At 38.9% G+C, this 12,767-nt stretch overlaps 1 protein-coding gene across 1 annotated transcript in view; it reads right to left on the bottom strand.

The window, feature by feature from the left end:
* Positions 1–321: 321 nt before the first annotated feature.
* Positions 322–12,767, bottom strand: part of susd6 (sushi domain containing 6) — a 35,570-nt gene continuing 23,124 nt past the window's right edge. The window contains exons 3-7 of the mRNA XM_079831453.1: positions 5,758–5,949; positions 5,361–5,555; positions 4,564–4,702; positions 3,282–3,700; positions 322–2,635 (exon numbers count right to left, since the gene is read on the bottom strand). Coding sequence (XP_079687579.1) covers positions 2,610–2,635; positions 3,282–3,700; positions 4,564–4,702; positions 5,361–5,555; positions 5,758–5,949 — 971 coding nt within the window. The 3' untranslated portion in view covers positions 322–2,609. The remainder of the gene's footprint in view (positions 2,636–3,281; positions 3,701–4,563; positions 4,703–5,360; positions 5,556–5,757; positions 5,950–12,767) is intronic.

Genomic DNA, 12,767 nt, shown 5'->3' with positions numbered 1-12,767 from the left:
GTCAGGAAAGACGAGACGAGTAATCACGTAGTGGTAAATAACTGCATCGTTCTTTCAAGTCGGTTCTTTGAAAGAATTGTCCAAAAGAACCGATTCGCTGAAATGAGTCAGAATCCCTACTACTACTTACTTACAAAGCTCCAACACAAGATGGCGGTAACGCACCACATTAATTACTTACTAACGGAATCTGCACTTTACCCTGGATACAATGGAATCCCTCGTCATATGACAATATGGATATAATATACTTAAAAGTATTCATAGTGAACCATAACATGAAAAACACCAAACTCATAAAAAACAGTATACACCACTTATGCACTTCAAATGAAAGCTTTAATTAGAAATAGTTATATACACACTGTAGAATTAAATTAAACTTTATACAAATATTAAAATACTATCTTCACACCCACAGCAATGTACAGAAAAAAAAAAGGTGTAATGGGGATGGGGAGCTGGGTGGATGAGTCAACTTAAATTACATTTGCAGAAAAACACCGTACAACAGTGTTTCACACACATCCTGGATATCCTTTTTTAATTGCGTCCTTTCTTTTTTAAAACTTAAAAACATCCTTTGAATGAAACAAAAAGAAATAAAACTCATAGGTTCATATTTCACAATCACTGAAAAAAAGGAAGTTTGGGTGGACAATCTTATGTCACATCCTCCAAAGGAGTAAAACCCTACGTCTCAAATTCAACAAGACAATGTTTATGCATAGCAACAACAAAAAAAAGTAAGGCCATAAGGAAACTGAAGACAAATTACCATAAAGCCAATGAGACAGAAGAAACATGATTACAAAGTGAGACATGTATGAAATGTACAAGTTAAGGCAGCAGTAATATTTTGCCTTCAGTTTGTATGAAAAAAAAACAAAAAACAGTAAAATCAATTTACAAAAACAAGCCAGGAACACAAAACTGAGGATGTGCAGATAGACAAACTGCCCTCTCTCTCCAAAGTCAGACACACACACACAAAATATATATATGATGCATGGTGACAAACATCAGAATCTGGCGTGAACCACACAGGGGATATACACTTAAGGTGGCAATGTCCAACGGGCAAGGATGTAAAACGCAAAACGAAAAGCAACTCAGACAAAAGATTCATTGGTTTTTCAAATGCCCATTTGCCAAAAGAACATTATGAGTGAAGAACAAAGCCATTTTCTGAAGCTGCATTTAAAAATAGATATATATATATATGTGTGTATAAATAAGATACAAGATCTGATGGGATATCTGATTAATTCTCATTACAAATACCATCTTAATAGCACATTAGTCGAATGATTTATTAAGAAAACTTAATAGAAGGTGCTTCTATCTTTGATAGTCATCTTTAAGATGTTAGCCATGCCACAGCTGGCTTTGCAAAGCATTCAAATGTAATATACGCAGCTTAATTTTCATTTAACAGTGAACTAAAAAGTGAATTAAACTTGCTTAAATTATATTCCAAATATTACTAATCCAAGTCATAGCTCAAAAGGTACAGCCCAGCAATGAACTTAGTCCATACCCAACAAAGTCCTCTTGGAAAAAGAACATACATGTGATTAAAAAAAAAATAAAAAAAAACATTAAAGTTTTCTTTACTTGTGCGTGCAACACATAAACATGAGAGAGCTATACTTGCTTTTAAAAGGAAGAAATAAAGTTGAATTATTTCTCTGAATGAGAACAATGATCTCAAAAGTACTGAAAGTATGTCTCCCTCACTTTGGACAAACAGACATGTAGACAAGGAACATCCATCCTAGTTAAATAACGTCTCGATTACAAAATGGAGGTATTGAAAATGTTTCCTATTTTGGGGAAAAGAAGCCTAGATGATACTTCAGCTCTCTTCGAATCACAACAGCCACAGTCACACAGGCATCAGAAACACACACACACACACACGCGCACACACGCACGCACGCGCACACACACACACAGAGCACAGCACAGGTACTTCTTGACAAATAAAAAGGCAAGCATGTATTTGTATACAGTACAATGTCAATCAGTTCAACCCTGCGTCTCGCACAAGGGACAAGTGTCGAGATGGTGCTATGCGTCATGCTTCGAGTGTGCCGTGCTCCTGTGTGTACGCGCGTAGAACGAAAACAGAGAATAGAAATTGCACAGAACATGCAGCATCGAAGAGAAAAGGGCCTGGCTTAGCAAATCCTTGCTGAACTCTGCCCTTCGCAAGAGGTCACAGTCATTGACGGAGCAGAGGTCCACAACGTAATCTGAATGCATTCATTTGTAATTAGTGAATCCTCGCCATGACGAGGTAAGCCTGTGAGTGCAACTGATTATTAGCGCACCTGCAAGAAAAGTGTTAAACTCGAGCATTTGCGCATCCCTTTGAGGGGTCGTCCGGTCAAAAGTTTTTTCTGTGAAGAGAGCTGCCAGACTCCATGGGGGCCACGCAGCTTGTAGACCCCAGGGCCGGGCGATTTGTTGGCAGAGGGACAGCTGACGGATCTTATTTACTGCTGCGTTCTGAAGGGTGGGTGTGGGGTAAGTGTTTGGTGAGAAGCTTTAGGGGTTACAGTGCTGGCCAGCGATGACAGAGAGAGCGGCGGCTGCACACAGACTCAGGCTTCCTTTAGCAATGGAATATCTGAAGAAAAGACATGAAGAAGGCATAAGGTTAGGCATAGAACTGAAAATGAATATTGTAACATCAAATCACCGTTTTAAGGGGGCACATGTCAAAAAAGTCTGGTGATACAACTTTTATGACATAAAGAAAAATGTAGTCATGTATAAGTCTCTTAAAATATCAAATAATTGAACCTTTTTATGACCGACCATGTTAGCTCAGGTAGTAAAATGTAGTTTAGTTGTAATAATACTAAATACTAAGGGCCAGATTTACAAACAGCCTGCGCCAACGCAAACCCTCTTTTGATGTTAAAAAAACTACTGTCAGGATTTACTAAAGACACGCAGTGAAAAATTAGCGCTGAAAAGGTGTGGACACAATTATGGCTGACCTTATTCAGACGCAAAATTTATGAGGTGTCAATTTACAGGTGTTTGTGGCATTATTTAACAGACAAAAATTGCGCTCTCACGCTAATTTGCCCTGTTTAGTAAATCTGGCCCTAAATAAGTTAATAATGCATGATTTTGTACAAAAAAAAGAAAAAAGTATTTAAACTGCATTTTCCACATATTTAAAATTGTACCAAAAAAAAAGCATGGACTTCATACGTCATTAATCCACACATCACCTCTACATCTAGATTTGCAAGTTCACTCACCATCACCATAGTCTTCGGCAGAGGTGACTGAAAGCAAGCTGTGCTGATCGCTGCTCTCGCTGCTCTGCCTGCGGTGGAGAGGCGCAGCGGCACCAGGCTGCTCAGCAGCCCAGGAGTGAGAGGATGAGGAGGATGGAGATGAGGAAGAGGGCACCTGGTGAACCAATACAGTCTCTGCGTGACACAAGGGCGCAGCAGTCGAGGTGGAAGGGAAACTGTAACTCGTCTGAGCTTGTTCAAGAGGTTCGTTCAAACCCTCTGCCTGCGGGCCCTCCGACAGCACGATCTGAACCCGGGACTCAGGAGGTGGCACGGAACTGCCGCCTGCGCCGTACACAGCCTCTTCGTAGGAGGGCAGCGAGACCTGAACGCCCTCCACCATGATGGAGATAGGCTGTCCTGACACACCCTGCTCCCGGCTGCTTTGAAAGAGAGGAGAGATATGGGAATAAAAGTACGGCTTAAACGGTATCAAATCCTGACCTGTGGTTTACACCACAGTGGGCTGATTACGCAACAGCAAAATACTGGAACAAAAGCGCCGTAGGAGAGGTGCCATATTTGTTCATGTCAAACAGTTGGAATTATAAAATCTTTCATTTCAATATTTCCAAATCTGTATGCTACTAAATATAGTCCATATACGAACACTTCACGAAACTAACACTTTAACGTTCTCAATGCATTCAGTGGTACCAAAAAGTACTGAACAAAAACAAAAAAAGTACTGTATAATAAAAAAATCAAACCGAGTGGCATTTATTTGAAGGAAAACACACTTTTCAAGCACACAATTATATTGTTTTTTTTTCAGCAAGGATGCATTAAATGCAGTGACTACAAAGACATTTATAAATGTTACAAAAAAATCAGCATGCTATCAAAAGAATAAATTACATTTTAAAATATATGAAACTAGGAGTTATTATAAATTATTATAATGCTTCACAATATTACAGTTTTTACTGTATTGTTGATCATATAAATTCTGCCTTAATGAGCATTGTTTTTTTTGTTTTTTTATCTTATCAAGCCCAAACTTTTAGTTAGTGTAAATCAGGACAAACATCAAATATGATATTTTTAAGTGTCTTTTTAATATCCAAAAGTATACTGAATACTTTTTTTGCTTCCACTATTTATTTACTTTTAGCTTAAGTATAATCATAATTTAAAACGTAATTCCTCACGTTTTTAGATTTAAATAGGAACTCTTCTTTGTGGGAATTAAACAATAATCATTGAAGAAGATACGCTCAGTAAGAGGGAGACAGGGCCTCACCGGCTGTGGTGGAAGGACTTGAGTTTGGGCTGAAGCAAAACAAACAGCACCACCAGCAGCAGGATGAGGGCCACAGAACTGGCAGTGGAGGCCACGATAGACAGAGCCGGCATGGGCAGTGTAGAGTGCTGCTCCTCCCCTGGAAGAGAAACACTTGGTTTCATTCACTGCAGTGTGTAAAGCCAAAAACAAAAAAAGTTTATGGAAGAATATAACCAGATATAATAGAAAAGCCAATTTAAACCAGTCTAAAGAGTTTAGCTGGTCTACCATCCTGGCTAAACTGTGTAACCTGGCCTGTTTTGGAGGTTTTAGAGGGGTTTGGGGTGATTTCAGCAGGATTTGCAGGGAAACCAGCTGGCTAAACAGATAAAACCTAGCAAACCACTTTGGGCTGTTTAAGATGTTTTTTTTGGTCTTTTTTTTTATCAGGGATAACTTCAATAAAGCTGAGGACAAAACCAAACAATCAGATTTAAACGACAAACAGTAGTCAAGTTGCGTGAAGGAAAAAAGAAAAGAAAAAAAAAACACATTTAAGCCACAAATTAAAAATTTCATCTCAATTTTTAGAGCTCCAAAACAATTAAATAAGTTTGTCTTACAAAAAATGATAGATGCTTTCTGGGACCTAAAACTTCAGATTCTGTACTAAACTCGTCTGAACTACTACCTACATTATTATAATTTAATATATTTAAAATAATTCTCTGTTCCATATGTCCATTTGTAACATGATGGCAGAATATCCAAATGGCAGAGTGTGCGGATCAAGCTCCTGCTGCTGTGTGACATACCTTGCACAGGGTGACAGCTGATCTGCATGGACGATTTCCACTCTCCATTGTCACAGGTTCGGAACTGATACCCTCCTTTTAAAACGTAACCCTCAGCACAGAAGTACTCAATCACGGTACCCTGGGTCAGTCTGTGGCACGGTGAGGGGTGGCAGTTATATCCTCCGTTCTCCGGCTCACTCGGTGGTTGACAAACTATAGGTAAAAAGCTTGAGAGTCAGTGCGAGTAAAAGGAACCAGAGCTTTCATATTAATTTAGAAGTTGGACGAAGAACTGTTTTTCTACTCCTAAATTCGTAATTCCAACATAATGTGAACACAGCATTAGCCTTTGTGGAATTAAATACTGATGAGAAAACAGGATCAGGGGATAAAGACAGGGTTAAATTGTAAATACCGTCATTTTTGACGCAGCGAGGGGGGTCAGAGGACCATTGGCCTGAGACTGTGCAGGTGATGATGCTGTAGCCGTCCAGCGTGTATCCTGGATCACAGCTGTACTGCAATAGTGTGCCAACAGGGAAGGAGCCGCGGTTTGTTTCCGTCAGGTTCCCACGGCCATGAGGCACAACTGAGGGTCTGGGACAACCTACAGGGACAGAAAGAGCAGAGGTTAGCATAAAAACCATCATGTTCAACTAAAAAAAAAAAGAGCCAACCAGTTAAAATTTCTTTTGGAGCCTGTTATTGTTATAGTGTCCTTCAATAAGACTGCAGTACAGACTACATAAACTACAGTCGTTTAATAAGGATAAAAGCCACTTGCTGACTGTAGATATAGAACAACAAATCTAACCCGACGAAAAAGCTAAATCCTCATGAATTTGAAATTGAATCAAAAGGTGCGTCCCAAGTCAAGTACATATGCATTATTGTTTTGTGCTATGAATGGTGCGGTTCACAATGAAAATTCCAAATAGAAAAAGTGCACTTCAAATACCCCAATTGCGCACTTAAAGGAATAGTTCACCCAAAAATGAAAATTATCCCATGGTTTACTCACCCTCAAGCCATCCTAGGTGCATTTATTTAGATTAGATTAGATTCAACTTTATTGTCATTACACAAGTACAAGTACAAGGCAACGAAATGCAGTTTAGGTCTAACCAGAAGTGCAATAGCAGCAAGTGCAGGATATACAATGGATGCGTAAGTGCAGGACATGGATATGTACTGAATATGTATAAATATGTATAAATAGAGAGACGTTATTACTATAAACAGAACTGAATTTACAGGTGAATATGTACAGTGAATAAATATACAGATGGCTATTACTATAAACAGAATTTACAGGTGAATATGTACTATGAATACAATATACAGATGGCTATTACTATAAACAGAATTTTACAGATAGAGGTATACAATAATATGTTAGGCTAATATGAGGAATAGCAGTGGATTAGGGTAGTGCAATAAATTATGGACAGAGCTATCCGGAAAAAAAAGTGTAAAGTGCAGTGGAAAGTGGTTGCATATTACATTTAGAAGTACAGTGCAAAAATGCAAATGTAAACATTGGTACTATAAATACAGTCGGCAGTGCAAATGAGCATAATCCAGTTAAGATATGGCAGTGCAAGATGCATATGTAAACAGTTGTTACTGTGATAAACAGTCGGTAGTGCAAATAACAAAGTGAATGTAGATGTGAGGTAGGAGAGTTATCAGTTTATGAGGGAAGTGGATCAACGGGGGTTTGAGTTCAATAAAGAGACAGCTCTGGGGAAAAAACTGTTCTTTAGTCTGCTGGTCCTGGTCCGGTGGATCCTGAAACGCCTGCCGGAGGGCAGGAGAGAAAACAGTCTGTGGGCTGGGTGAGAGGAGTCCTTGAGGATGCTGCGAGCTCGATGCAGACAGCGTTTCCTCTGGATGTGTTCGATGGCAGGCAGTGGAGTCCCTGTGATGCGCTGGGCAGTTTTCACCACCCGCTGCAGTGCCTTGCGCTCCGCAACAGAGCAGCTCCCATATCACACTGCCACACAGTTGGTCAGGATGCTTTCTATTGCGCAGCGATAGAAGTTCACCAGGATAGCCGAGGAGAGCTGATTCTTCCTCAGTGTCCTCAGGAAGAAGAGGCGCTGGTGAGCCTTCTTGACCAGGCTGGAGGTGTTGGTCGTCCACGACATGTCCGCCGAGATGTGGGTCCCCAGGAACTTGAAACTGGAGACACGTTCAACAGCCATTCCATTGATGTGGATGGTGTCGTGTGTGCCTCTTGACTCCTTCCTGAAGTCCACGATGAGCTCCTTCGTTTTGGTGGTGTTGAGGAGCAGGTTATTATCAGCGCACCATGTGGCCAGGTGCTGGATCTCTTCCCTGTAGGCAGTCTCATCGTTGTTGCTGATGAGCCCGATCACCGTAGTGTCGTCCGCAAACTTGACGATAGAATTAGATCCATACACAGGCTTGCAGTCGGCGGTGAAGAGGGAGTGATCATCATCATCATCATTATGATCATCATCTTTCAGACTAACACAATCTGAGTTATATTAAAAAAATATTACTGCTCTTCCAAGCTTTATAATGGTAGTGAATGGGGGTTGAGATTTCCAAATCTCAAAAAAGTGCATCCATCCATCCTAAATGTAATCTTCAAGGGGTTAATAAAGTCCTTCTGAAGCAAAGTGATGGGTTTTTGTAAGAAAAATATCCATATTTAAACTTTATAAACTAAAATAACTAGCTTCCGGCAGACTGCCTACACAAGCCGACTTATGCCACGATGTATGACGTAGGATGCAGGAGTAACGTAAGCTTTGACGCCTCTCATGGTTAAAACATATAGGGCTGGGCAACAAACTCAAGCTCCTCTTCTCTTATATCGAAATCCTCCGACATTTCTCTTGAAAAATTCTCGTTGTAGACTTATAATTGTTTTGCTAATAATTGTTTTTTTAATATAACTCCGATTATATTTGTCTGAAAGAAGAAAGTCCTATGCACCTAGGATGGCTTGAGGGTGAGTAAATCATGGGGTAATTTTCATTTTTGGTTGCACGATCCCTATAACTGTGGCATGTTGGACACTTCATGAACTCAACTGTCGCAGCTTTCCTTACGTTGTAGAAGTGGAGGGGCTATCAGACTCAACGATAAAATGTATGTGATCTGGGGAACTTTTTCACCTTCACATGAAACTCACGATCACACAGATTCCAAATCGAAATGACTACATTTTGCAGAGCAGCATTAATTGTGACCACACCTTATGGCTGCTTTGAAATGTTCTGATGAAGAAAAAAAAGTGATAAATTACTGTGTTGTCATGGTTGATAATTTCTGTCACTTCCAAGTACTTTGGAACTAACATCACACCAAAAGCTCCAGTGTAAGTGACCTAAAACATATTTGCACTAACCCTAAAATTCATAACGTGTCAAAGATAAAAAGAGGACACAAGTAGATCTTATTCTCATATTGCTGTCTGGTATTACATCCTCAATTTAACAAAAACTTCACCCAGATTAGACACATAAAGTCCAGCTTTGAAAAGCATAACAGTATACTACATTTCTGCCCTCGGGCTTAATGGCATAAAGCCAGTGGTATCTCTTTCCCTCTCATATTCTTCGTCTTTCTCACACGAGCAAAAAAACACATTCCTCAACACATTTCCTGAGCCTCTGAGTCGGAGCTTTATACACACAATAGATCACTTGAAACATGTAAACATGTCTATCCCCTTATTACATTTATCCCGCAGAAAGAAAGAAAACAAATCAAACAAACAGGCTCTGTTTGGAGAGACCATCTCGATCACTGTGTTCTCTAATCTGAGCTTTTAACATACTCTTAAGCTGCGATCAGCCGATTATGGACTCAGAGGTTGGACATGCAGCTCAATCACTTCTGTTTTGACACCAGAGAAACATTCAGGATATGAACTACAGATGCAAAGCTTCACAATCAAATGTGCAACATCTGTAAGCAGTTTTTTTTTTTGTTGGAGTCTACGATCTGTATTTTAATGCACTTTTTAAAATGGAAAGTTTGAGTGGATGAGCGACACTTGAAGTCGCCGTACATTACAATGATAAAATGTATTAAAAAGTGTACAGTTTCAGCTTGAAATTTGATCTTAAAATGTCCCATGCTGTCTTTTAAATATAAAATAAAACATTAAATGTAAAAATATACATAAATTATAAAAAGTACAAAAATGTAAATACAATATAAAATTTAATAGACCCTTTAAACATTTCCGGGTTTCTCAGAGCGGAAGTCGTCATAGTTGGGTTAAATATTATAGCTGTGAATGAGAGAATACATAAAATATTTTTTTGTGTGCCCATTTGCTCAAATAGCAAAAGAAAAACGCCACAATAGTGATTTCACAGCTTTCAAAAAGAGGGAAAAAATAGAGTGAGATCAATAACGGCAGTCAAAAGAGAGAAAGATGTTAATTTTTACCATCACTCCCATGACGCTATATTAGAAACACCCTCACAGCAGCGGTAACTTGTTTTTTGTAATTTGATGCAAAAGTAATAAAATACAAAAGTATTAATGTTATAAATGTACATATATATCTATATTTCTGGGGAAATATTAGAAGATTAGACTTTTTTATTGCTGTTTATTTTCATGTCATTTCTATTTTATTTTTATTATTTATTCATTTTTATCGTATAGTGTTATGAATGCTTTGGCAATGTAAAGATTTCTTTCACCATGCCAATAAAGCTATTTGAATCTTGAATCTTGAATCTTATATATATAAAAAAAATTGAAAATACAAAAAACGTTGCAGGATTTACGATATTGATGACCGTTAAAACACGTCATCACAGTCTGTGAAAAGGGTCTATAATAATAATTAATAAAAAGAAAAAAAGAAAGAAAAAAAAGAAAGAAAACCAATTATTTGGCAAAAGAACATTTGGTTACACTTTATTTTCAAGGTGTCATTGTTACAATGTAATTACATATTTAAGTACTGATGAATAATAATTAACAACATGTACTTACTATAGGGTTAGGTTAATGGTTAGTTGCATGTAACTATGCATAATTTAGGCCGCGTGTCCACTAAAGTGTTTTTTCACGTGGCTGGCTGGCGTATTCAATTGTTTTCAATGGGGGCCCCGTGTTTTTAGAACGACATGAGCGTAACGAGGCACTGAGCGAGTATTCCACGCTCAAGCGCTGAATTTTCTGCGTTTTTTTTACTGGTCGCAGAGAGTTGAAGAATGTTCAACTTTGAGTAAAACACAGTGCTCATCACTGTCACTTTTCACCCAGCCATCCAATCAAGGTGGAGGTGGGACAAATTCAACACAGACCAACCTCCACATTCTGCTTGTACAACATCAAATGATGAAACCAAGCAGCATAATAACGGAACAAAATAATTTAAAACAAGAGCCAGAGCAAATACTTTACATTGTATTGGCATTTTTATATAGAATCAATACAGAAACAAACTATCTGTGAAATTAGATACTAGTAACACTTCCGCGTATATTCCGTATCATAACAAGCAAAGAGTCTCAACTGAAAAAAAAGCTGCGCTGCCAAAATGCTCTCAAGCTCTCACAGCAAGTCGTTTTCAGCAGAGCGCCTTGTGTTTTCAGCTGGCTAAGGCCCCGATTACACAGAACGCGTTTTTCAGGTTCGAAAACGCGAGGCGCACATTTTTTTTAATGTTACTAGGAAACCCCCGAATCTAATCAAGGTAACGGTCGCCACAACGGAAGACCCGCCTCTCCATTCATTCGATTGGACAATAGAAAAAAAACGCAATGACGTCGGGCACTTTTCCACTCCAAATTGATTTTTTTTCAACTTCATGCGCTCAGAGCGCCTGGGGTGCATAAGCGGCGCGCATAACGCTCTCTGCCATAACGCGTTAGCAAATGCACTTCTAGGCGCCTCTAGCTGCAAAAACGTGTTCTGTGTGATCGGGGCCTAAAAAAGCTTTGGTGGACACGTGGCCTTACTGTTATTACTATGGTAAGTACATGTAACTTATGTAACAAGGACACTGTAAAATAAAGTGTAACCGAACATTTTTTTCTGATTAATATAATTATTATTATTAAATGCAACTACTTATTGAACCATTGAAAAAGCCACTCGATGTATTACATAGAGTTTACCTAAATTAAGGGGGTTTTGGGCACAACGCAAAGCATTATACCCCTTGGCCATGGTAAAATCATTGTATTCAAGTGGCTTATTGCTTTATTCTTGACTTATCCTTTTATTCCACAAATAAACTTGTTACAAAAGGAAGAGAATGAGACTATATTTCACAAAATAACAAAATGTGACCAAATGTAGCTCACATTTAAGATATAGGGCCAGATTTACTAACAACTTGCGCAAACGCAAACCCTCTTTTGGCATTAAAAAACTACAGTCAGGATTTACTAAAGACACGCATTAAATAATTAGCGCTGAAAAGGCATGGACAGAGTTATTCTTGTGGCTGACCTTATTGCATATACATTTGTAGGAGTTTCCTAGCCTGGATGCCAGCCGAATTTAGCCCCGCCCACAACATTTGAGTTCGGGAAATTCAGTCTGGAATTGATCCGTTGTAGAGCAACTATGCCCGAACAGGAGCTGTCATGAAATTGTCAGGGCGGGCTTTATACGATGATGGACATATGTTAAACACTAACGTCAGCATCCACGTCACCAAAGAGCGCTTGGATTGAATTTGTTCTAATCCTAATTAACGGATCGTATATGCATTCACCTTTACTATTTCTCTCAAAAATGATGATCGTGTTGGTAAGTACTCTGTGTGAATGCCTGTTACATGCATTGCTTTTTACGATCTCTTATATTGGGCACTTTTTGCACTTAAATTGGCTTATTCTTACTGTTGACATCGAAAATGATGCATGTGTTTTTCTGAGGGATTGCCATTTTGACAGTTTCCACCTGGACATATAGTCATATTTGCTAATTATCTTTAATGTATTTGCCCTGTTTTGATCCGATTCTTTTTTACAACACCGGCAAAGGTCGTTTACACTCATCTTATTCTACTTCTTTCAGTGTGCGTGCAATTGAGTTCTGTTGACAACTAACGTTATGTATCGCTCCGTTGCTCTGATTGGTTGTAGGTCTATCCAATTGAGGTCTTTCCTGGTTAGTTTGAAACACGCCCCATAATCACAGCTCAATGGAGCAGTATCAGACTCATATTCTGACTAGAATTGAGTATGACGACGTCAGGCTAGGAGTTTCCCTTTCAGACGCAAAATTTATGGGAGGAGAGTATTTAAAAGAATCATGCGAGGTGATTTACTAAGGTTTATGCTAATCAATTTAGTGGTATTTGCGCTATTATTTACCACCCAAAAAAGCATGTCTTAAACCAGACGCTAATTTGCGCTGCTCCTGGTAGATTGCGTTGGCATTATGATCCGGCTGTGTATGTGTACTTTA

This window comes from Gobio gobio (genome assembly GCF_949357685.1).
Source record: "Gobio gobio genome assembly, chromosome: 12".
In the NCBI taxonomy this organism is placed as follows: Eukaryota; Metazoa; Chordata; class Actinopteri; order Cypriniformes; family Gobionidae; genus Gobio; species Gobio gobio.
Note: the sequence above shows the minus strand (reverse complement) of the source record. Positions and strands in the feature narration are given on the sequence as shown.